The sequence below is a fragment of the Hakea prostrata genome, chromosome 11 (assembly GCF_041222555.1).
Source record: "Hakea prostrata isolate BN-2017 chromosome 11, UWA_Hpros_2, whole genome shotgun sequence".
Classification (NCBI taxonomy): Eukaryota; Viridiplantae; Streptophyta; class Magnoliopsida; order Proteales; family Proteaceae; genus Hakea; species Hakea prostrata.
In genome coordinates this window covers 14,032,423-14,057,116 of record NC_142610.1, presented here as the reverse complement: position 1 = coordinate 14,057,116, position 24,694 = coordinate 14,032,423, and the positions used below count along the sequence as shown (strand labels likewise).

At 37.2% G+C, this 24,694-nt stretch overlaps 3 protein-coding genes and 1 pseudogene across 4 annotated transcripts; 3 read left to right on the top strand and 1 right to left on the bottom strand.

The window, feature by feature from the left end:
* Positions 1-1,162: 1,162 nt before the first annotated feature.
* On the top strand, positions 1,163-5,617 carry LOC149000249 (B3 domain-containing protein Os01g0234100-like). The gene is made up of 7 exons (XM_089139146.1): positions 1,163-1,668; positions 1,779-1,883; positions 1,981-2,015; positions 3,517-3,664; positions 3,897-4,121; positions 4,461-4,551; positions 4,708-5,617. Exons 1-7 carry the CDS (start codon positions 1,573-1,575, stop codon positions 5,307-5,309), a joined length of 1,302 nt encoding a protein of 433 aa, XP_088995272.1. The 5' UTR covers positions 1,163-1,572; the 3' UTR covers positions 5,310-5,617.
* A 1,277-nt stretch (positions 5,618-6,894) lies between these two features.
* LOC149000248 (methyl jasmonate esterase 1-like) lies at positions 6,895-8,314 on the top strand (annotated as a pseudogene). The gene is made up of 3 exons (XR_016170855.1): positions 6,895-7,286; positions 7,426-7,530; positions 7,654-8,314. The product of XR_016170855.1 is annotated as a methyl jasmonate esterase 1-like (transcript).
* A 1,313-nt stretch (positions 8,315-9,627) lies between these two features.
* Positions 9,628-15,701, top strand: LOC149000247 (RNA-binding (RRM/RBD/RNP motifs) family protein). The gene is made up of 6 exons (XM_089140414.1): positions 9,628-10,486; positions 10,572-10,630; positions 11,405-11,474; positions 11,578-11,703; positions 11,834-11,962; positions 15,023-15,701. The coding sequence occupies exons 1-6, from the start codon at positions 9,704-9,706 to the stop codon at positions 15,500-15,502; spliced, it is 1,647 nt and encodes a 548-aa protein (XP_088996540.1). The 5' UTR covers positions 9,628-9,703; the 3' UTR covers positions 15,503-15,701.
* A 4,206-nt stretch (positions 15,702-19,907) lies between these two features.
* LOC149000246 (putative membrane protein At4g09580) lies at positions 19,908-22,640 on the bottom strand. Its single transcript, XM_089139900.1, has 4 exons — positions 22,164-22,640; positions 21,321-21,591; positions 21,079-21,249; positions 19,908-20,701 (listed from the first exon to the last, which is right to left on the bottom strand). Exons 1-4 carry the CDS (start codon positions 22,358-22,360, stop codon positions 20,573-20,575), a joined length of 768 nt encoding a protein of 255 aa, XP_088996026.1. The 5' UTR covers positions 22,361-22,640; the 3' UTR covers positions 19,908-20,572.
* Between the last annotated feature and the right edge of the window lie 2,054 nt (positions 22,641-24,694).

Below are 24,694 nucleotides of genomic sequence, written 5' to 3'. Positions count from 1 at the left end.
TTCTGGAGTTTTGACGGTTTCATTTTGTCTTCATACTTTTCTACTACACAATAAAAGTAGGGTTTATCTACAAAATAAATTAGAGATGGGACCCTAGTGAGTCCCACATAGACCTGTAAACGGATCGGATTCGGCTCGGATAGTATCCAAATCCGAATCCGATTAGCAAATCCGTTATCCGAATCCGAATCAGGCAAAAATTTAGAATAGGCATCCTAATTCGAATCCGAAACTTTATCGGATATCCGATAATAATCCGATTATTGATTGATAATTGTCAATTTTTAATATTTTTTATTATAAAATTCTAATTTCCAATTACCGAATCCGATTACCCGTTTCCAAATCCGATTATCATCCATTTTTAAAGAAAAAATGTTAAATAGTTTACTCTATCCGGATATTATTCAATCCGATAAGCAATTATCCGAATCCAACTCCGGTTGTTTAGCGGACGGATACGGATATTTTCCGCTAAGAAAAATTCCGGATACTGATACCCTTAAACGAATGCGAATTTGGAGGCGGATTTCGACTATTCATTTATAGGTCTAGTCCCACATGAACTCCCCTCCTAATATGTGGTAGAGAGGTGCGAGGAAAGTATTGACCTCTACCTTGACCAAGATTTGCATCTCTCCACCACATAGTGGAGGGTGTCCACCTCTAGTTCATTTTGTACATACTCAAATGTGGGTCCTACCCTTTGATGTAAAGATATTTTGATCATTTAACTAGTGCAATTTTAACTAGGCTTAACAATGTTAATTTTCTTTATGATTCAAATGTAATTTGGGCATATTTGGGTCCCTTCTTATTTTATCTTCTTTTTTAAATATCTAAAGGATGTATATTTTACTTTAATTTATTAAATGCTCGTCTCTTAATCATTTCTCCTCATTTTCTCTCTCTACCTTTGCCTATTTTTTTCCCTTGGCTAAAACACTTATTTCTTCCACATTATATAACCTTTTTTTTTTTGTTTAGAACATTATCCCCCCTTTTTTTTTTTTTTATTATTATTATTATTTTTTATCTTCTTTGAACTTAAGATGGAACATGTCAGTCCTCTCCATGTGAAGTGGACCAACCCTATAAAGGATCTAATAAGTGTGAGTTTACAAAATCAGCAAAATAAAATTTGTCTTTGGACGATTTTTACCCTTTCAGCTTTTCTTGTCAGTCGTCTTCTTCCTCTCACCTTTCAATTCTTTCCTCATCTTTTGCACAGGCTTCACGCATAGCTCAAAATCGAACCTTCACTGCCCCTTTTCTTACTATTCTCTGCCACCCCATCTTCGTTCCAACCCGAATCCCTCTTACACTACACCCATTCGTTTGTTACATAAAGGAACCAGGGACCACCTGACAGAGATTGCTACTGTGGATATGCTATAATGCAAATAAGATAAATCATCATGCATCTACTTTGGCTATAAAAAGCAAAGTTGGGCAGGAATTGCAGAAGGCAGCTTGACTTCCTTGGTGGGGTTTATATCTTCAACATCAAAACGATGAAAACAGTCCATCTACAGAACAGATTGCTTAGTGAAGCTTCTCTTTGTGATAGAAATGGTGGTGGAAAAGGAGACTGGATCCCTGGATCTTTACGAAAGCCAGGATAGTAGCACGGAAGATCATCAACTTACTCTGTGCCAGTCCTCTCAAGTACCAAAGCTCCCATCTATTCTCTTTCTCCATCTTCTCTGCAGCAGTTAATGGTTTGCTTTACAATTTCTTATGTTTGTTCTTCCCTGTTTTTCTTTTGTTTTTTTTAGCATTTTCATACAGCAAGCAAACCCAGTGGGGGAAACCCAAAGCTGGTTGAGGTCAACGAAGTACATTCTGCTCCTCCGGCTCCGCTTTCTTTTTACCATTCGCAGGTCTGTTTAGAAAACCCTTTTTCACTTTTCTTCTTCAAATTACATTGAGAAATAAAAAAGCATTAAGTTGATGTAAATATATTTGATATTTGAATAGGTAGTTGCTGATGAAACAGAGAGCAATAGAAGCCAGTGAGTGTTTCTAAATCACCATTAATCTTCTTCTGGTTGTAGTATTTGACTTTTTCAGTGTATTTTTTTGGGTAAAATAGTCATTTATCTGGATTTTAATCCACGGTTCAAGTTACATCCTTAATTATCTAGTAACATAGGCCAAGTAAGAAAAGATGGAGGAACAGTGTTACTCCATATAGCTTCTTGAGATTCAGCTGCCCTGAAGGCCAAACACGTCTGCCACATCATTATCTTCTCAAAGTGTATGAGAGAAAGTAATTGAATCAAAGGATGTTGCCAATGCTTTACAGTCTTGCAGCTAATCTTCGGAGGGATTGGTTGACTTTGTGCCAATAACCTCTACATTACTTCCTCAAAACGTTGGCCGACCTGCCCGTTCGGCTCCTTGCCCTGTTCCTCGTTTCCATGCTGTTTCCCATCCTTCGCAACACAGATCTTCGTCCCGATGTCCCTTTGTTCCTCCTCCTGCTTCTGGGTTGTTGTGTTTTTGTGTCCATCGTTTTTTTGCCCACCTTCTTTCGGTGGGTCCTCTGTTTTCCTTGTCCTCCCGCCTGTGCTTGTTTGTCCCGTGTCCTGTCTTTTCCTGTCTCTGTTTTCCTGGTTTGGCTTCGAGTGGTGTTGGTTGCTCACTCGATCCACGTGTGTGGTTCTTCTTCCTTGTGTGTTTTACCCACTGTTGGATCGTGCTGGTTGACCTGCGTTTCTTCTTCCGTCTGTTCTTGGGCCCCTTGTTGCTTTTGGCGTGTGTGTGTTTGTTTGGATCCTTCTGGCTGCGGTTGCTTGGGTGTTTTTACGCCCGTTCTTTAAATCTGGGTAGTAATCTTTTGTGTTGCATTCCAATATTGCTCTCGTGCGTTTCATGCCCCTTGGCCATGCTTCTGGGTGTTATTCCTGTTGTGACTCTAGGCTGGCCTTGTGGCTTCCTTTGCTGTTGGCCCCTGGTTCTTCGTCTCTTTCCAACAATGGAATTTCTATATTAGATATAATTTCAACCATGTCTGGGGTCCACCATTCCCTCAGTTTCTCCATGTTCCATGATGTAGATGTCTAATAAAGAAGGAAACCGAAGTAGGTGCACTCCGATTTAGGGGAAGGGTGGAATGAGAAGGATCTTTACCTGGGATCCATGGGTCAGTCCATGGATTAGTTGTCTTTTCATCTCCCAGTGAAATGAGAATGCCCTTCTTCATCAAATCTCTAGCAAGGAGTGATTTCCATCCCCAAGAAGAATTTGCTTTCCAAGCAGCTTGAAGGAAACTACCATTTTTGAAGTATTTTTGTTTCATCAGTCTTCCCCCAAAATGTTTGAGAGGGATTTAGGAGTTCCCACACCTTCTGAGACAGAAGTGTAGAGGAACAAAAGCTATGATGCATTTCTGAATATATATATATATATATATATACACACACAACTATGATTCTACATTTGTGCCCTTTACAGTCAGTTACAGTTCTTTTTGAATGTAATAATCATGCCTCCCCCCCCCCCCATTTGAAGCTGTAAGAGAAAGAGGGCAGCGAAGGATTACCCACTGTACTCATCTGTAATGGAGCAAGCTAAGGAGGTTCAATCAAACCTAGAACCGGGGAAGCCTAGTTTAGTGAAATTTATGCTTCCGTCTCATGCTACTCATGGCTTTTTGCTGGTGAGCTCAAGCACCTTCTGTAATTTATTTCATAAATTCAATAATAAAATAAAAAAATTTATTAAATATATATATATATAATATTATATTATATATATTATATAATATATATTTATATAATAATAATAATTTTATTTTTTTTTTTTTTTTTTTTTTTTTTTTTTTTTTTTTTTTTTTTAATAAAAAATAATAAAATAAAAAAAGGGATGATCTTGCTTGTGTAATTGGGTAGCATTTGTTTCTGTTATGGGGACTTCCCAGGAGATTCTGCAACTCAAATTTACCTGAAGAAGATTGTTGCATTACCTTGGTAGATTATGATGGGAAAGAGCACAAAACAAAATACCTTGTTGAAAAGTCAGTACTCAGTTCTGGATGGAGGGGATTCTCTATTGAGCACAATGTGGTTGAGGGAGATGCACTTGTTTTCCAACTTATTGAAGCTACCAAATTCAAGGTGATGTGGATTTTCCTAAATAGTTATATGTGATATTTCAGCTGATCACTTTTCATGTAACTGGAAACTGGATGATCAGCTAAGCTTGACCATGCTGTTGGGCTACCATGTAGAAATGGTATCACAACCTATGTCATGGTACTATGGTGCTTGGGTGTGGAATTGCTCTGTGATCCCAGTTGCTCCTGGGGTTCAGTCCTCCTTCTGGACTCTGGAGGAAGGGAGAACTGTTGCTCCTCTGCTCTTGAATTTGTAACATTGAACTTACAATTCTGTCAAAATCATTACATTCTGTAGTATTGGCTAGATATGCTTATACTTACGAATTTTGTCGTTTAGGTCTACATTATAAGGGCAAATGATTTGGCTGAAGTTGATGGAGCACCTTGTCTGCCTAATTCAGGCACAATCCCAATGCAAATAGTTGATGGTAACTCAGCTAGACTCTGTTGATTTTCTGGAATTTGCTGCTCCATTATTCTGAGACAAGGCTAAGTTTCTTCTTTTTTTGGCCTAAAGACAAGACTATGTTGGGTTGTTCTCATCAATTTTATTTAATTCTTTGACAATTTATCTTTTCTTCAAGGAAATAATGTAAAGGCCTCTCTTCTAGATTCAGTTTCTAAAACTGGGTCACCAGTTGCAGAACAGTTTGAAGATGACTCTGAAGAAGCTGGCTCAGATGTTGTAGATATTATAGACTCTCAGCTTCAGCTTCATGTTCGAGTGAAGTACTATGACCTCTGTGGCAGTCAGAAGGGATTCCTCCATGGTAACCTTCTTAAAGGCATCAATTGTAAGTTAACTGCTGGAATAATTTCTGAAATTGTCAATGTGGCTGATGCCATTCGAGCTTGCAATCTTACCACTACCTCTTTGGATGACCTTGAGTCTTGGGACAAAATCTTGAAAGCCTTTGAACTACTGGGGATGAAAGTGGGATTTTTACGTGCTCGACTGCGCCGGATTCTGAACCTCACGAAATCACAAGGGGCAATGGACAGAAAGATGTACAATGAAGCTAGGACCAAAAGGGCTTCCCTGGAAGAGGAGATGAGAAATCTTGAAACGAAACTTATGGATATCAAAGCCACTCATGCAAATTATAACAAAAAAGTTGAGAGTTTGGAGTCCAAGGCCGAGACATATGAGATGGAGTTCCAATCAGAGGTTCATGCTCCTTGGTGATGATCTAGTTTGTGTACTTAGCTAACATATGAAGTGACTTCTTTTTTCACTAGCTTGACAGACAGTTAGCTAGCTCATTCTAATACATTTTTTTCTTTCTTTTCCTTCTTGGGTTGGTATGATTCTAGATGTGTGATTTCTGGTGAATGTGTCTCTATATCTACAGTGTCATCATCTAATGATACAATATAAGCTTAATTTAGAGGTATTCTGTTAGCAACTCTTAATTTAGCTTCTGAATGACCTAACAAACATTTGTGACAATCAAAAGGCAATCACAATTCGAAATCCAGGTTATGTATGCCACAGAAGCTTGGAATAGAAATGAAGAATTTATTATGTAAGTTTGGGACCTGTTGGACGCACTTGGCTGAGGGAAGGCTACCACACAAGATCCATCAGACCAAAGAAACTAAATGGTGTTTTATGATTGATCTTATTGCATAATATAAAAGCTGGTCTCCCCAATGAAAAACCTGCAACATCAAACACTACACTACACTTAATGAGAATTGTCAGTTCTTACAAGATTGTCTTGCCTACACGGCTACACCATGAAACCCTCACTGCTTTTGGTGTTTCAAGGGACTTGGGTCCATGTTGCTTTGCTTTTGCTCTTGTTTTATGGTTTAGTTGCTCCATTACTTGTTTTATGATTCAGGATGTTATCATTCCTTCCAAAAGTTATGTTGGAAATTTTGTATACCTACCTACAATTAGAAAATTGCAGATTTTTTTTTCGGTGATCAGAAAATTGCAGATCTAACTTCTTAGGCCATTTGTTTTCTTTCTCTACTTCCAGCTGGTATACATTATAAGAGTCTATGGTTCAGATAAAACTGATAGAATCCATATTTTACTTTAGATAGTTGTCACCAAGAAATAGTGAATTGAGATAGAAACAAAAACAAAAACACATGGAGATTTAATGTGGTTCACACACTAATGCGGTGTGTTGCGTCCGCGGGCAAAGGGGAAGAGTTTTTCATCATGTAGAAGAAAGAAATAGCAGAGAGATCTCACAAAAATCCCCAAAAAATGGCATTACAAACTTCAAACCTCTCAATAATCTTATAGGTGAACACAAGATGCATATATAGACTCTAATTGGGTAAATGGGTCAATCCATCAAATCGGGTCATGCCGTACTTTAGGCTATGCCCCTACAAACTCAAAGCACCAAGTCTGAATCCTGACAGGCTGTGCTTCACTTATACCTTTCAACCACATATTAGGAGGGGACCTACCACACTAAGTTTGGGCAAAATGAATCAGAAGTGGGCCCTACATGGGCGCCCTTCTTAAAATGTGGTTGAGAGGTGTAAGGGGAAGCACAAACCTCTGTCCTGACCGCCCCTCTGCCTTAGCCTCAAACCCTGTGTGTTTGTGTGTAGATCCCCTACTATGGTCTCACTACCTTATCCCCACGTTTAAAATAAACAATTGACTAGAATCTAAATCTGTGGATACCATTTTTGCATTATCTTCTTCCCTTGTATCTATTAACAACAGTGCACCCCATGGTGGTCCCCCTCTAATGATATAATAGCAAATTAAGCCAAAGCCACAGCCCTGTACAGAAAGCCAACACAGAGGAAAAGGCAATGGAGAGAAACAACGAGCAGAAGCATTTCGTTCTAATCCATGGAGCTTGTCATGGGGCTTGGTGTTGGTATAAGCTTGAGACATTGCTCACTTCAGCTGGTCATGCTGTAACATCACTTGATCTTGCAGCTTCAGGGATCAACCCAAAACAAGTGCAAGACCTCAACTCCATTGCTGACTATTATGAGCCCTTAATGGATTTCATGGCTTCTCTTCCACAAGATGAGAAAGTGATTCTAGTCGGTCATAGTTACAATGGAATAAGCATTTCTGTTGCCATGGAGAAGTTCCCTGAGAAGATATCTGTAGCTGTCTTCATCTCTGCTATCATGCCCAGTCCCACCCTCAGTATTTCTTGAAATTGAAGAAGAGGTATGTGCATATAATAAAATTTTTGGTGCAGATCTTGTTAAATTAATTTGTTTCTTGAATTGAACTTCTAAATATGTTTTGTTTCTTTGTGATTTCTACTGTTTACATTAACAAATTTACTCTGAAAAACAATTTACAGCTTGATAGAAGGACTAAAGAGACAGGTACTGAAAGAATGTTCTGGTTTGAAGTCCCTATAAACATGAAGCGGCTAGAAAAGCAGTATGAGAAAAGCCCACCTGAGGTATGTACATATATATCTTCTTAATTAAGTTGCAGGTGAAAGGAGCTAGATGATTTATATAGAGCTATAGTGTAATTAACCATATGATAACACTAATTAATGAGGTGTTGGCAACATGTATAGGATCTAACTCTTGCTACCAAGCTTGTAAGGCCTATGGGTTTCTATGGAATTAAAGATATGATGAAGGAAACAGCAGTTTCAGAGGAGAGGTATGGATCAGTTAGGAAAGTGTTTGTGTTATGTGATGAAGATGATTTTATGAAGGCTTTTCTGATGTGGATGGTTAAGCTAAGCAAACCTGATGAGTGGACGGAGATCCCTGGTTCAGACCATATGGCCATGATGTCTAAGCCCAAAGAGCTATGCGCATATATCCTGGAGGTTGCCAATAAATATTGTTGATTTCTCTCCATATGTGGAGTCATATCCATATATAGTTGTCACCATGGTGGTGAAGCTATATTTTGTAATCGTTGGTCTTATGTCACTTTTCGAAAATGAACAGTTGAGATCAAAATTTCGGTCGAGAACTGCAGGTGTTGCGCATTAATTGCTCAACAGCCAAGCGATTTTACTTTTATTAGTCCTCAGATATTATAAAGTATTGTCAAAATAATTGTCATTGTTAATTGACATGTTTTTTTTTCTTTTGGGATTAGATGAATGACATGTTTTATCTTTCTATAAATTCAAAAACAAACCTTAAAGCGAACCTAATGGCAGAGGCTTTTGTACAAGTAGAGCTTTGAGGTGAGTGGGCAATTTTTCTATGCAGCCTTACTGTAACAGTATCTATTGAGAGGTTATTTCGATTTCTTGATATCGGGCTACAAATATGATCCAGCGGCCAGTGCCAAGGCTTGCGCTTTGCTGATTTATATTACAACTAATAAGAAAAGGAAAATTTTCATGAACATCCTATGATAATTGGTGAAAAACATAAACACTTCAAAATTATGCTAAATTGACAGACCTTAGTTGGTTAAATGAAATGACAAATATACCATAGTTATGTTATCATATATCTTATACCATAGAATGACCAATGGAAGAAGATAGAACTCGTGGAGGAAGAAAGAATATTAAACTTAGGGTTCCATCTTACTAAGAGCAACATTGTAAAATCATATAAGATTAAGAGTAGTGCAGAAATTATGAAATTATCTAACTATGCCTTGGCAGAATTTTGCAGATAAAGTGTATAATTGTGCATATTTAAGAAGCGCATCAAGAGGTCATTGCAAATTTAGCATAGTTTTGGGATGTCTGTGATTTTCACCAATTATCTAGGTGTTTCTCTAAAAAAATTCCTAAAATATTAGTTTCAAGGACTCAATGCTAGAATCGTCTTGGAAAGGATCCGTCTTTTGTATGATTATTTTTAATTGTTACACAAATAAATTTATAGTTTTCATTAAATCAATTCTATTAGGGGTTTTCATCGTTAACCACATAATTGGATATAACGAGACCATCATTCAACCTTCGGTACCTTATCCTCTTCCAATATCAAGTTCAATAATGTTTGTACAAATCAAATTTTGAACGTGTTCAATAGTTGTTCTTTTCCCATTCTTAGAATATATTTATCAAATTTGAACACAAAAACAATCTTTACATGTAAAATAATTCTAGACAAGATACTAGTCTCCCAAATGAAGAAGGTACCAAATTCATATTCTTTTTTTTCTTTGGAATTGATAACTTTATATCAGAGCATGGAGGAGACTATATTATGAACTACAAGGAGAGTCAAACCTATAACCTCCTCATAAAGAGGTTCGGATTATTACAGACTGAGCAACCCTTCAGTGGTACCAAATACATATTTACTATCCGTGCAATCGATCATTTATTATGATAAATAACCTACCATTCATGGGAGGAGAGGATTTGTATTGAAAATAAAACAATAAAAATCATTTTGCAAAAAATATACCAAACGTATATTACCTATTGGTTACTAATTTTTTTTCTTCATATTATCCTGATTTTTAAAAAATTAGGTAAAAATTAAAAATGATAACGTACCAAACAGAGCCTAAGGGCAGAATTCCGATATATATCGCCGAAACTCTTCTGAAAACTGAACCCGTTACACACTCTGTATAGAAGCTAAAAATAGTTATCCAAACGGAGAGTTCTTCGTTTTCTTGCAAGGCGTATCAAGATGGGAAAGAAACCAAAGGAGCAAACGCCGCCGGAGAAAGATCGGAAGGCCGAGGTCACCGGTTCTTCTTCCGACATCTTCAAAAGCCTTCTTGGAGACATTCCTGAAGAGGGTTGCTCTTCTCTTTTCACCTCCAACAACCCCTTCCGTCGCAAACCAGATCAAGAACAGATAGGGTTAGGGTTTGTTTCAGCTGAAGCTACTCCTCTGAACCCTAAAGTTTCAAATCCAGACATCAGTGTTGATTCCCAGATTGAGAGCAAGAAGAGAAAGCGACACAAAGAAAAGAAACCAGATGCCGATGCTGATGGGTTCGATGATTCGATAGATAAGGGAGGTCTGAAGAATTTGGAAGAGAAAAAGAGAAAGAAATCCATAGATAGAAACCCTAATTTGGATGTTGATTTGGTCGACAAAGGTATGAATGAGGAAGAAAGCAAGGATGGTGTACATGTTGAGGAGGGGAAGAAGAAGAAGAATAAGAAGAGGAAGAGAGATGAGATTGAGGAGGAGTTTGAGAGGAGGAATTATGGAGTATCCGAGAAAGATGAGAGTGAAAAGGTGGGAATGGGCAAGAAGGTCGTGGGAGAGAAGCGGAAGAGGATGGATAATCCTGAGGAGTTGATGGTTGCAAAGGAAGGTTTTGATGACGAAAGCAAGCTCTTGAGGACTGTATTTGTTGGAAATTTGCCGTTGAAGGTGAAGAAGAAAATTTTGTTGAAGGAGTTTAGCCGTTTTGGGGAGATTGAATCAATTCGGATTCGGTCTGTGCCGCTCTTGGATGTAAGTACCCATTTCGTTCATCCGTTATTGGGCTTTTGTTTGTAAAATGTGATATTTTCTTACGTTTTCTGTTTCTGATTATCAGAGCAAGATACCCAGGAAAGGTGCAATTTTTAAGGGGAAGATTAACGAAGCGGTCGACAGGTCTGCTTTCTGAATCCTTGCATGAAATTTTGCTTTTGCTGCTGTGTTTTTTTTTTAGGAAGTATATATCATAAATTAAACCATTAACTAAGAACAAAGATGCATTTCCTGTCTTTGGCAATTGAAATCGATGCCTGATGTTGCAATTCATCTCTCATTCCAGTCATCACTAATCACTTAACTGAGCCTTTTCCCAAGTTGGAGATGGCTTCTGGTGCTTCTGAAACCAGAAGCAGTGCATTGAGTTCAGCACAGGGCATAACCAATAGGTGTTCATGGAGACTGCCCTGTCAGCTCATGATCCCATTGAGTGGCTTGCTTCTGATGCTGGGTCTAGTGTTTATTCCAAAGCGACATCTGTGGATTTATCCAACCTTGCTGACCTTAAAGACCTGTTTCTAAGCTTGATAAGCCATCGGGGACATCTCCCCAGAGTAACATGTGTAACTTTGTCCTGCCTTCTAAACTCCAAAGCAGTGGTTCAGTACAGCATGTATCGGAACCAATGGCATACAATATTCTCCTCTGCAGCCTGCCCAGAATGCTTCCCTCACTACAAAGCTTCTGACGCAAACTTTATGATATGATCTGAAGTTTTCTGCCTTCAAAACCTAGTTCTAAGCTCGAGAATCAATTCCAAATGTCCCCATAGTAAAATATTTATAAGAGTTGTCCTGTTCTTTTAGTTTGTTGTAGTTATCTGTTCATGATATTTTGTAGTGGCTTCTTCTGTTACTATAAAATTGGTACAATAATAAACCTTTGGTTTTGCAGTGTTCATGCATACATTGTTTTCAAAGATGAGCAAGTTGCACGTTCTTCTTTGACCCACAATATGACAGTGGTATGGTTGATCTCTCTTTTAACAGGACGGAACAATTGGCGTTCCATTGTTCTGAAAAATGAAGTGCTTGTTGCTTAATTGGTGTGCTTATTGGTGGATGCAGATTGGGGGGAATCATGTACGTGTTGATATGGCATGCCCACCTCGTAAGAAACTGAAGGGAGAGAATGTGCCACTTTATGATAGAAAGAAAACTGTTTTTGTCGGAAATCTCCCATTTGATGTGAAGGTTATTGACTCCAGAATAGTTTGCCCATATTTTTAGTGTCCTGAGGAGGGTTTTTGTTTTTGTTTTTTTTTTTTTTTTTTTTTTGTTTTTTCCCCCCCATTATTCAAGTCTGTTTCCTCTTTCACTGCAGGATGAAGAACTTTATCAGTTGTTTTGTGGGATTAACCAGTTGGGTTCTAGCGTTGAAGCTGTCCGGGTTATCAGAGATCCTCATACAAGCATTGGGAAGGGCATTGCTTATGTCTTGCTTAAAACAAGGGTCTGATATTTAGCTGTGATGCCTCTGTTTATGCATTGTGTTTTGAGCATCATCTCTATATTACTTTGCTAGTATGCATATATTAAAGATGCTATAATCCCACTACCACCCCCAGGGTTCAGAGATATTATACTATTACAGCCACAAAAACCTCATGAGCTGTCAGTTGAATCAGAGAACCTTACGGGGGGGGGAGAAATATTTGATTGAGAAAAGATGATTCTGAATCATTTCACTTAATAGCTGTGGATTAGTGGAGAGGGGTCAAGAGACATAGGCGGGGGTGTAGGGTACTGGCTATCCATCATTCATTGACCTGGGCTTAATTGTTTTGCTTCTGGAATCTTTTTTTTTTGGCGGGGGGGGGGTGTGAGGTCAGGGTGAGAAAAACTCTCTCTATGGTGAGAAATTTGGTTGATAAATCATTTATATCATCAATGATCTTATCTTTGTTATTTTATTGGTTGGATCTTGTCCTATATCACATTCATTTCTTTAGTCCTAGTCTTTGAGATATTAAGGTGATGGTGTGCATTTATCAATATATATTGTAGATATTAATAATGATACAGGTCTTGATGTATCCCATTAATGTGTTTAGGACTGATTTAGGATCAGGACTAAGTTGCTGTGGATCATGACCAAGATTTGATAGTGCAGAACAAAGAAACTAGTGTTTCTCTCTCTCTCTCTCTCTCTCTCTCTTCTTTTCCTGGGGGGGGTCGGGGTGAGAGATTTAGTTGACAAATCATTTATATTAATCATCTATGAGCTTATCTTTGTTATCTTATCAGTTGGATCTTGTCCTATATCAAATTCATTTCTTTAGTCCTAGTCTTTGAGACATTAAGGTGATGGTGTGCATTTATTAATGATACAGGTCTTGATGTATCTCATTAATGTGTTTAGGACGACTTAGTAGCAGGACTAAGTTGCTGTGGATCATGACCAAGATTTGATAGTGCAGAACAAAGAAACTAGTGATTCAAAAACCAGCCAGGAATGGGCTGAAAATACAATCAGGTGAAGGTTCAGCACTGCTTTAGTCGTGCCTAAATTCTTAAGGAGAACCTTATATTAGGAATTACTAACTTGGACAGAATGTAGAGCATCAAAATTGCCTGAGAATCTGATGCTGATTCCAAATCCCCCTATTCTAATAGTTGATGGCCCACCTGGATGCTGTAGTGCTGGACAAACTAAACTTATAAGTACAAGTTGATGGTAGTTCTATAAATAAAAAAAGTCAAACTAACAATGAAAAACTCTCCCCTTCGTAGTGGTAGATATATCTTCTGTACTAGGTAGCTGAAGTCCATTGAGCAGCTAGGCAGATTTGCCAAAAAAAAATTGGCGAATGAATCTACTGATACCCGAGGGGTAGATCAGCTGGAAAGACTTAACAATCTGGAAATAATGAACAAGGGATGGGTATTGCATGTATTACCAAAATGGGGTTAAACAAAAAACCTAGGATGGTTGTCTACAACCTTCAAACCAAGCCAGACTATGCTGAAAGCAGTGGGAGTCTCAGATTGATGACTTATTCACTCAATTGAACACCCAATGGAACCAAAACTAGACTCCTGACTCATGGACCTATGGACCCTAGAATTAGCTTGAAGATCTAAAACAGCTGTGCTTAAAACACAGAAGTGTGGCATTCTCAGAACTAGGTATGATTTACGGCTATGGGTCTCACTTTAGGAGCTTATTTGGATATAAGATTTTGGGATTTGTTAGTGTGTAAGCCAACCCCAAATGATCAGTCCAAGTCATGGAGTGGTTACCAAGTTGCTTCCTTATTCACATAGCACTGCTGGTACAGAATAGAAAGGAAAGCAGAAATGACCTAGTTTCATTGGTTTGGACTAACTTCACCTCAGCTTAATTAGTTTTGTTGTTTTACCTTGTACTTGTGCTCAATCAACTTCATAAGGTTCATTGCGCAATTAATGGAATTCTTTGCAGCTTTGCAAGTACTCATGTCAAAAAAGAACACACGTTATTTTATACATCATTATCATCTCTCGTGAAAATGTACAGTTGGCTGACCTTTCCTGATGCTTAAATAGATTTGAACACCAGACTGAGTTACAAAGCAGGGACTGAAATTCTTATTGCTCTAATTCATAATGGTTGATTGCTTATTGCATAGGCTCTGCGGTTAGAGGAGCTTTTGAACTTTTGTGGCAACAAGGGCTTCCTTTTATCTTGGGCTTAGTGTATTAATTAGTAATCTTTTGGTAAGCTGCCTTGGATGTGAGGAATTTTAAAAGCACAACCTCCAGGTTTTTTTACGAAGATTTTTTATCAGGAGATAGGATATGAGTGTTCAATCCATAGCTGCTATCTCCCCCCCGCCGCCGGGGGTGCAAAAAAGAAAGAGAAAACCCAGAGAGAGGAAGTATAAATGTGGTTGCTCATCATATTAAAACAGGAACAAAAACAAATTATTGTAGAGTTCTTGCTGCAGTGCTTTTGGGAGATGGATCAAGTGAAAAAAGGCCTTACCTTTCTTTCATTGAGCTGTTGTGCTATGACGTATTGTAGGTCTGGGAGAGAAATCATTTTTTTTGTAATGGAAGCTTATGTGCATTGTTTAGGACTAAAATGAGTAGGGTTTTTCTTGTGGTTTTTGGCCCAAGGATAGTTTGTGTTATTTGGGTATCAAAGTGATGAAATGTTTTCTTCCTTGGAATTAGTGTCCTATTAGCTGAATTGCTTTTCCTTGTAATTTGAGTTTTTCTGGGGTGCTCCCCAAGGCCTCCCCACGGGGGTGAGGGGTTGTTTCAATTGTGTTGTTTTTTCAATTATCTTGTATTCTTTTGGTAGTTCATGGAGAGTCCAGATCCTCTTTGTTGACCACATGCTACCTTTTTGGGGGGGGGGGGGGGTCACAGGGTACTGGTGAACTTTTAAAATTTTTTATTATTTTTCACATGTGGGCCCCCTTACATTTGTGATTATAAAGCCGTCGGGGTAGCACCAAGTGCTTCCCAGGGGATATGAACCGAATCCGTTCACGGAGTGATGACTATTGGCATTTGTGACATGCAGGATGCTGCCAACATGATTGTTAAGAAGAAATACTTGAAGCTTCGTGACCGTGAATTGAGGCTCTACCATGCCAAATCTGATTCAACACCGTCAAAAAAAGGAAAGGAATCCCCATTAAGGAAAGAGAGATTACCGATGAAAAGACCGGCTGAGACTCCTAGTGAGAATTTGGTTGATGGAAATAAAAGGCCCAAAGCGAAGGTTGATCTTTCTTACCAGGGCCTGCGGGCAAACAAAACAGGGGTGCAGAAGAAAATGGGTTTCTCTCCAAGAACCATTGAACGGGAGAAAATCCACTCTAAGAAAGGCTCTGAGAAGAAAGCACGTGAGGCTAAACGACCTGCAGTTGCTGCCAGGAAAGTGAAGGCCCTCGGTGTGAATAGTGGAGGGGTGTCCAAACAGATTGGGAACAAACGGAAGCTGGGAAGCATGACACCAGGGAACTCCCCCAAGAGCAAGAGAGCTAGGAAGATCAGGTAGTAATGAAGTGGTGTTAACTCGTTGTATTAGTTCCAACTGTGTACTTCTAAAGGAGTGTTTTAGTTTTCACCTAATGTTGGAAACCCAGGAGGCTCCGCATATCAAGATCCTCAGTATTCTTGGTGCGTTGCTTTATTTTTGGAAATCATTGTAACATCTAGATCTTTTTATTTAATGAAAAATTGATGTTTAACAGTTACCTCTTCATTTTTTCCTTGTGTTTGAGCTTTTAACAACTGGGTTATTATATTTGAGCATTTGAAGTTTAACATTTGGTTTTAACGTCTTTTCTTTTCTTTCTTTCTTGTTTGAATCAAAAGTTGGTTTAAACGTCACCAGTTCTATCTTTGGGTGAATTGCACCGTAGTTGCTAAACCCTTAAGGTAAGTTCGTTTTAGGTACTCTGTCTTTGAAAATGGACATTTTTTAAGTGCCTGGACAATGGGTAGGGGCATAGAGCATTGTGATGCGTGGGGACGGGGTAGGGAAGAAAAGTTCAGGTGATGGGTGGGGTTGCATTGTTTATGGGGGATTAGTGAGACTAGAAATAGATTAATCTTTTGGGAGAAGGATCCGAGTGATTGCAGGTTTCTTGGTTATGGTGGGAAAATGATCAACCTGCACTGCTTTGGTTCCCTGCTAACATGGCATTCAAGTGACCAAGTGGCATGCTCTCTTCCCTAGCTGGATTGATGGAGAAGAGGTGCAACCACATGATCAATTCATTTCACTAGAAAAGAAAATTTTAATTAGCAATTTCAACACCTGATCCTGGTTCAAATCCAAGTAACACTCTGAATGGAAAGAGGAGAAGAATATCTCAAACTCTACCAGCACCAAACATTATTGATATCTTCAACAACAATCTAGACTCTGTGTTAGCTTCTTGCCCTCAACCTTGGGAAACTTTCCGACACTACAGAATGAGAATATAAGTTTGCCTCAACAATTTCATCTTGCTGAATAACTTGATGTAGTCAATGATGATGACAACAATCAACCAAATGACCAATGCCAGTTCCACAGACTCATAATGACCAGGAAACTAATGCCCCCCAGGTCTTTCCCTATCATCTCTACAATGAATTTTTTTAACAATTGTATTACCCACTTTTTCTGTTACTATTTTGCTGGTTTAACAATATTCGATTCATTAGGTGGAATAGGTATCATGCTTAGGTTGATGCTTTTGAAACAATGTTTTCTTCTTGTTCCTTGAGATAGGTTTGCTTTAGCTCTTATCCAATATACTACTTGTTGTCTTCTTATTTGTTTTCCTTATTATTTTCTTTCTATTTTGTTTTCTTCTGCTCATTGATCCAATACACTCTATATGTGGTTTTCAGGTGAAGCATTTGTCTACATTTGAGGTACCTCTAGGCTATATTGTTTGACTTCTTCCTAATGAAATTTTTTTTCATGGAATGTTAGAGGTATAAATGGAACATTCACCTCTCAATGTCTGTCCAAGATCATTAAGCAACATAATGTGGATCTAGTCTTCTTATGTGAAACAAAATCATGAAAAAAATTTTTCCACAAGAAAAAGTAGTTCATAAATCTTGAATTTATACTTTCTCAAATAGCTAATGGGAAAAGAGGGACTAAAAGGAAGACTTTGCATTCTCAAGAACCCAAACTTAGAAACCTCTATGATTCACATCCACAAATCCTTCATTGTTGTCCTATGCTCCTATAACAATATTTACCGGATAATCATCCCCATTTATGCCCCCTCCAAATTATTCAGAAAGAAAAGTGTTTTGGGAATATCTTCATTGTTTCATTGAAAATCTGTCTCACCCATTCCTTATTGTGTAGGGAATTTCAATGAAGTCTTGAAATCTGAGGATAAGATAGGAAGACCATACAAAGTTTCACCATCCCTACACCTACTTTCCCAAGTCTTTTTTAGTTTTTTCACTCAACCAGCTTTTAGGATTTGGGAACCCCTTCACTTGGTCAAATATGCAACAACCACCCAACTTGATAAAAGAAAAACTAGACCATGCATTTGCTTGCCCTACTAGAATATCTCATTTTCCCAATGCATCACTCAAAATCCTAACTAAGATTGGCTCTGATCATAGCCCTCTACTTATTTATTATGAACCATTCAACCACTCAAGAAGGAAATTATTTCACTTTCAAAAAAGCTTGGGCTATTGACAATGATCAGGGATTGCATATCAAGCTGGCAAATCTATCCATATTTCTCCAACATTGGAATAGATCAGTTTTTGGGAATATTGACAATCTTTATTTCACTAATTTCTTTGAAATTGATCTTTTATAGGCTACCAATAATTCAAATTAAGATATAATCCTTAAAAAGATCATATCGTGCAATCTTTTGCTTTCCCAAAACTGTGTGGACACTGGATACAATTTGTCAATGATTTTGGTTGGAAAAAAAATAATAAAATAAACAATTGACACTCATCTCTTGAGAGCGATGTTGTAAACCTAAACAACAAAGAAAATTAGGTTTTAAAATAATGGAGCAAATTACCTGTGCCTTGTTACTTAAACAAGGATGGAGACTTCTCAACAACCCAAATTTTCCACGTGAGAAAAAATTCTCAAAGCAAGATATTTTTCCAACTCATCTATCTTTGATCCAAAAGGAAAAAATAAAAAGAGATCATGGATATGGAAAAGTATTACTAGCATTCTCCCCACGCTTCAAACAATGGTACAAAGAAAAATTGGTGATGGAAAAGACACATACTTCTAGTTTGACCCCTAGGTACATACAACAACAGATCATGTGATAGGTGAACACAATTTCCTACTACAGTAAAGGCAAGCTACAGTGCGAGAAGTCTATCAAAACTACAAACAAAGAAGCATGGAGCTAAACAATTAGAACAATACCAACTCATTACCTTCTTCTCTATCTCAGTTAATTCTTTCAATTAACCCATCAGCAACATAGAACTCATGGTTATCTCTATTGTCGACAACAGGTGAATTCTCTCCAAAACTAGTAGGAATTGCATTGTTAAATATAAATAGCCATGACTCACTACCGACATTTTTTCAATGGTGGAAGTTCCATTGAAAGCTACCAATACTTCCAAAGCTTAAAATATTATTTTGGTGTCTCCTAAATGCAAGATTACCAACAAAGATGACTCTCTCCAAATGGACAAAAAAGAACCCGATTTATGAATTATGCAACAAAAAGGAAAAATTGACTTGGCACATATTCATCTTGAGTAACTGGACAAAGAATTTGGGCAACAAGAGCTTTGGGGCATAGATTGGAATTCATTAGTAGCACATCTCTTATTAACTAATGTAATTCCTTTCTAATTGAATATCATTTTGATAAACTTACTAAAGTCTAGTTCTTCTCTAATTTTATAATTACATGTTATTTTATTTAGCTTGAAGAGGAATGCAAAAATATATAATAATAAAGATCCTAATCCTCTCAAATACTTAATAGTGTAAATAGATGAATTAGGAACTCAAAAAATCTTTACCAAAAATCTTGAATGGACAAATGGTGGAATAACATCACATAGTACTTGTTTCAAATGCCTTCATTCATCCAATGATTTATGGAAACTCACCAATGCTTATGTGTGCAGGTGTATCTGATGAACTAAATAGAGATAGACAGAGCGTAGGATTGTTTTGGAATGGAATCACAAGGAATTACAAAAAGAATGGAACTCAACAGGACAACGTTTTTTGAAGTACTTACTAGAAACCACTTGGGCAATGATACAAAGAGTCCAAAAAATTGATGTAAAACTATAGTACATTTGATGTGATCACGCAATAGGAAAATATCCCACTACAAGCAAAGAGATAAACCAACTATTTCCCACCCTTTTCTCTATTTTGGTGATGATGATACCAATCACATTCAAGTTAGAAGTTTGTAGTTCAAAATAGGATGCAACCAAAAACTGGCTGCTAAGTTTGACGGATGGACATATTTACTTGCAATGAGACTATGTCTCATACTGGATGTAATTACGACTTATGATTTCTATAAACTTTTCTCTTTATCATCAAAAAAAATGAAACATCACCCTATCCAAGTAGCATCATTTGCTGAAGCAATACACAATTGGGTTTATCTGATGGATCATTAAGCCGAAGTAGACTTTCCTGATTGATGACCAACGAAATAGTTCATCATACCAGATGATCACTGGTAAAGAGACGAGATAGATGAACAGAGAGAGTCCTGATGAGTATAAAACATTTAATTGAATTTGTCAGCCAGTGATCCCTATTCTTGCAGTTGAACCCGGTTACTGTCATCAAAACATGTTGGGGTTTTGGCCAAGTTAAAAATATGGAGAGCATTCACCCAGTTCTGTTATCTTTTAGAAGCATGTTGAATCAGCAAAACATGAAATTTAATCCCTGGCATGACAAATTTACACCTCCAACCTCATATTCACACTGGAAGCACAAGTTTTCTCCCCATGTCTTGAGTCAGCAAAACATGAAATTTAATCCCTCAGCCAGCAAACCTCACAACATCAAGCTAAACATATAATGGAGCACCATACATGGCATCAAGTCAAGGATATAGCTGCCTCTCCAAGCATTGATTCTGTAACTAAAATCCCAATCAATTACAAATGGGTACAAATACATCATCCTTTGACACAAAGAAGTACAACTCAACTCTACATATAATTCTCCCCAACAGGTATTCCAGCAAATATCCATTTTGAATTCATAAATCTAGTTTTTCAATGATTGTGAGCATCAATCAGGTTGCCTATATACTTGCAACCAAATGCATAGCCTATTGAGATGCTATTACATTTTTAATACATTTGGATAATTGGGCATGTCAAATGGATGATTGAAAAGCTGAGATGAGGAACACTTCAATGCAACCTTTTCACATTTCAGGTCAACCAATTTCGTGATTTCCAAGCTGCCTCAGATTCAATAGCCAATTCCCCAGCCAAGATATGGAGCTAAATATTACTTTCATTCAATTCATGTCTGTACAGGTTTCTTGGTACCCAATGGTTTGTCTCTGGATTGAATTCACAAAGGATTAGTAGGCTGAATTTCCACCACAGGTACTCATGAAGTCTTGCTCTTTGTCATTAGTGTAGGAGTGATAGACACGGCCCCAATCAAAAAGAGTGTGGCAATTGCCTGGAAGTCATAAAGGTCCGCCAGTGAGTGCAGCTCCCCGAGAGCTATTCCAGCCTGCACAAATTGCAGTTAATACCCACTTCAGAATTTCCATAAATAAAATCAAGGTACTGTAACTGTGATATAAGATCCCAGTTCCCTTCAGCAGAAATTCTTATCTACATTGTTTACACATCTGGGTGTTTCTCTCTTGGGACAATTAAAGCCCAATCAGCTCAATTGCCTGAAGGTAACTAGTAAATAAAATAGTAGCACGCATTGCCATCCAAGATATGCACCAGCCATGAGCATGGCAGTTAAGTATCTGATGACAATGAGGATAGTGTGCAACCTCTCTCTTTTTTTCTTTTTTTCTTTGAAGTCTCCAAGAGTCCTTAGAAAGAAAAAGAACCCTAATTGCAAGAACTAAGAATGAGTTTCAAGTACAGTACCCTGACAGTGAGATAAGAGGCCGGAATGAGCCCAATGGATGTTCCCAGGAAGAATATATGGTAAGGAACATCTACAATTGGTGATGCTACGTTAATGAATGTGTTAGGCAGGGTCGGTGTAAGCCTCAAGAATAGCATGTAATTGAGCAGTCTATCCCTTCTTTTAGCTACCTGGAAAGTGAAATAGAAGATCTGTTAATAGAAGTAAGCAAAAGCCAGAACAGGTAGGAAGTGATATTCACCTGGGCTTGAAAATAAGTCAATTTGTCTGGCCAAAGAGAGAAGACTAGGGGCTTCCCTATCAATTTTGATAGAAAATAGCAAGAAGAAGCACCAGCAGTAGCAGCAAAGACAACAAGAGCTACACCTTTGAAGACTCCAAAAAGAGCTCCGGCGAGCAATGACATGAAGATAGTTCCTGGAATCATGAAAGTTTGCATAAAAATATACACTGTGCAGTACCCCACTAGGACCTGTGCAGTGTAATCACTTGTGTAACTCTCAAGGTGGTCTCTGCAAAATCAGTTAAAATACACGTCAAGAATACCTGGATTTACAATAATTTCTAGATGTAAAAACTGATAGGCATAGAATGTGAATTTCCCAGGAAAGAAAATACATCTACATTGAGAGCAGAAAGAAATTTAGAATCCTTGAACTAAGAAGAATAATTAAAAGCGATGAAAACAGAATATTTAATCAAAACCTCTTAGATGCAGATGTCCACAAAGAATATCTCATGGTTTAAGGGAGGGAGGGAAAAAAGAAGAAGAAGAGTTTTCCCAAGTATATAGCAACCCTACTATCCAAAATCAGAGAGAACCACGAGATACCCTGAATAGATCCAATATCAGAAGAAAACCCGTTGATCTCACGAAGATACTTGTAAAATCCCACCTCTACCACTATAAACTAACGAATAATAACAAAGATCACAATAATGATATGCAAAAAAGCATCCCAGTCAAATGAATCCATAAATCAAACTACGAGAAATCCAATCAATCGAACCAAAGGACAGAATTTTCCTCTTAAGGGGGAATAAATCTCCCAAAACAAAAAGAATTAAACCCATAAAAATTTACCTGAGAATTTGGAGATCTTCAAGACTACGAGGCAACTTGAGGAAGCTATAATCAGAAGCAGGCATTGTGCAATAAACACCAAAAAGTCCCAAAATAAAACTAACAACGACACCCAAAGCTATCATCGTCTCCCAAAACGTTAAAGGGAATTTCGATCCCTTCACAATGCTAGCAACATCTTCCTCCCTTTTCTCCATATCTTACAATCCCTCCCCTAATCTCTATCCTAATCTCTTCTGGGTCAATCAGCTCTGCCTTATCTAAATCAAACAAATTAAGGGTTTTCCTACTCTGGGTGTTTCAGAATTTTCAAGACCCAAATCTTCTTAGCTGCATTAGGAGAAGAGAGACCCAAGATAGGTTTTTTCACCTCTCTTTCTCTTGGTTGCTTCTGCTGCTTCTTCTTCTTCTTATTCGGTTTTCCCTCTACTTCTGTGAACGTTAGGAATATTCGCTGGTGGTTGAGTAATAACCCAATTATCCAACCAGCGTCGACGAAAGGAAGGAGAAGCCAGCGAGGGTATTTGAATGGTAGAAAGGGATAGATTTGGAATATGATGGGACACATCAGCGACAATTTATCACGTGGGTTTTACACTTTTACTCTAGGTTCCCATTAATGCGCGTTTCCCCTCTTTGGATATTTCTCTCCGTACATGATTTAAAGAATAAAGAAAGAGATAATTTCAATGCCGTTAATGCCCTTTCACACCGAATTTTATTATTATTATTTTTTGGGTAATTTTCATCTAGTCCCTGAGGTTTGGTCCAAGTCACTTTTAGTCCAGTTTATGTTTTGTTTTGCATATGGCTTCCCGTGGTTTTCAAAAATGATTAAATAAGGACAAACTTAACATAAACCGTTAGTTTAATAATTTTTGTGACTAAAATACCCTTGTTTTTTTTCTTCAATTTATTCGTTTTAGTTTTTTTCTTTTATTTAATCTATCAAAATAAAAAATAATTAAAAAAAAACTAAATAAATCAAAAATCAACCCAAAAAATGAGATAAGATGAGAAAAACTTAGGTAGATGGCGGCAGATCACCATGAAAGAGAACCTGTTCTGAGAAATGGTTTCTCCTTTATTTAGTTTTTTTTTCAATTTATTTGTTTTGTTTGAATCTCCTCCTAAATTCGTTGTTCCATTTCGATTTGGGAGCAATGGCAGCAGATCACCATGAAAGAGAACTTGTTTTGAGAAATGGTTGAGACTTAAATCATTATTGAGATCTCAAGACTAGATTTTTAACAAAGGTTTTGTGACATTAAAGGATTAGGTTTAAGAAGAGGAAGACAGACCGATTCAAAGTCCTGCAAAACCTGGGATATCAAGTTTAGGAAGAGGAAGACAGACTGGCAAGTTTAGGAAGAGGAAAACGGGGTAAAGGATGTTGATTCATGATGGAAACAAATCGCTATTGATTGAGACTAAATTTTTAGCAAAGGTTTTGCAACATTGAAGGATTAGGTTTAAGAAGAGGAAGACGGACCGAACCGATTCTAGCAAGTTTAGAAAGAGGAAAACGGGTAAAGGTTGTTGATTCACGATGGAAACAAATTGTTTGTTGATTGATCTCTCTTCTCTTCCATCTTTATCATTCTTCTGCTCAACGATTCTCTATGATCCTTAATAGAGCTTTTGATTTTGAATAAGTTTTCTTTCGTCACAAAAATTATTAAACTAACGGTTTATGTTAAGTTTATCCTTATATATCATTTTTGAAACCATAGGGGAGCCATATGCAAAAGAAAACATAAACTGTAGTAAAAGTGACTTTGACCAAACCTCAGGAGGTCCAGATGAAAATTACCCTTATTTTTTTAATATGAGGTTCATTCGGCCGGTGTATGTACACGGCACACCTCAGCTACTTTTATATAATTAATACAGTTAAAATTTCTCATTTGAGAGAGATTTCTTTTACACACAAATTTGTAAGTAAAATATGTATATTAATATTATTTGAATTATAATTCAAATTCAGTGGCATATAGTTTATAAATATAATAATTGTATGTTACAATTATGCTATGTATATAGAAAAAAAAATCAATAATTTGTTAAAAAAACGAAAGACTTGAGTATAAACATTTGTTTTTATTTTTTATTTTTTATCAAACCCATCAAATATTTTTCAAAATTCACAAAAAAAAAAAAAAAGGGTAATTTTGGGTTCATTCGATTCAGTGAAACTCAATTTAGGGTTTTCAATTTTTCATGTTAATTTCCCCCTTTCGTCTCTCATTTTATATATTTCTTGATAAATCATTTTTCATGGGGGTAAATTCACTTCATCAGTCTAAGTGAAACTCAACATGCTTTCAACCAAGAAATCAAAATTTTCAAATATAAAAGAAATTTATCTTAATTGATATATAATAAAAATTTTAAAATAAGTATAGTGATTAAAATTTTTTTGCTTAGAAGGTTATGAGTTCAAATTTTCTCAAGATTTACATAGTAAAAAAAAAAATATTTATCTATGTGTGGTCATACAAAGCAAAGGTTTGGATTCAAATCCAGATTGA

Coding starts and splice junctions, on each gene's coding strand:
- LOC149000249 (XM_089139146.1), top strand. CDS start 1,573: ATGGTGGTGGAAAAGGAGACTGGATCCCTGGATCTTTACGAAAGCCAG. Junction 2,016..3,516: donor ACAGAGAGCAATAGAAGCCA/GTGAGTGTTTCT, acceptor CCCCATTTGAAG/CTGTAAGAGAAAGAGGGCAG. Junction 4,552..4,707: donor CCCAATGCAAATAGTTGATG/GTAACTCAGCTA, acceptor CTTTTCTTCAAG/GAAATAATGTAAAGGCCTCT.
- LOC149000247 (XM_089140414.1), top strand. CDS start 9,704: ATGGGAAAGAAACCAAAGGAGCAAACGCCGCCGGAGAAAGATCGGAAG. Junction 11,475..11,577: donor TGACCCACAATATGACAGTG/GTATGGTTGATC, acceptor TGGTGGATGCAG/ATTGGGGGGAATCATGTACG. Junction 11,704..11,833: donor ATCTCCCATTTGATGTGAAG/GTTATTGACTCC, acceptor CTTTCACTGCAG/GATGAAGAACTTTATCAGTT.
- LOC149000246 (XM_089139900.1), bottom strand. CDS start 22,360: ATGGAGAAAAGGGAGGAAGATGTTGCTAGCATTGTGAAGGGATCGAAA. Junction 21,592..22,163: donor GAAGATCTCCAAATTCTCAG/GTAAATTTTTAT, acceptor CTGATTTTGCAG/AGACCACCTTGAGAGTTACA. Junction 21,250..21,320: donor TGACTTATTTTCAAGCCCAG/GTGAATATCACT, acceptor TTCACTTTCCAG/GTAGCTAAAAGAAGGGATAG.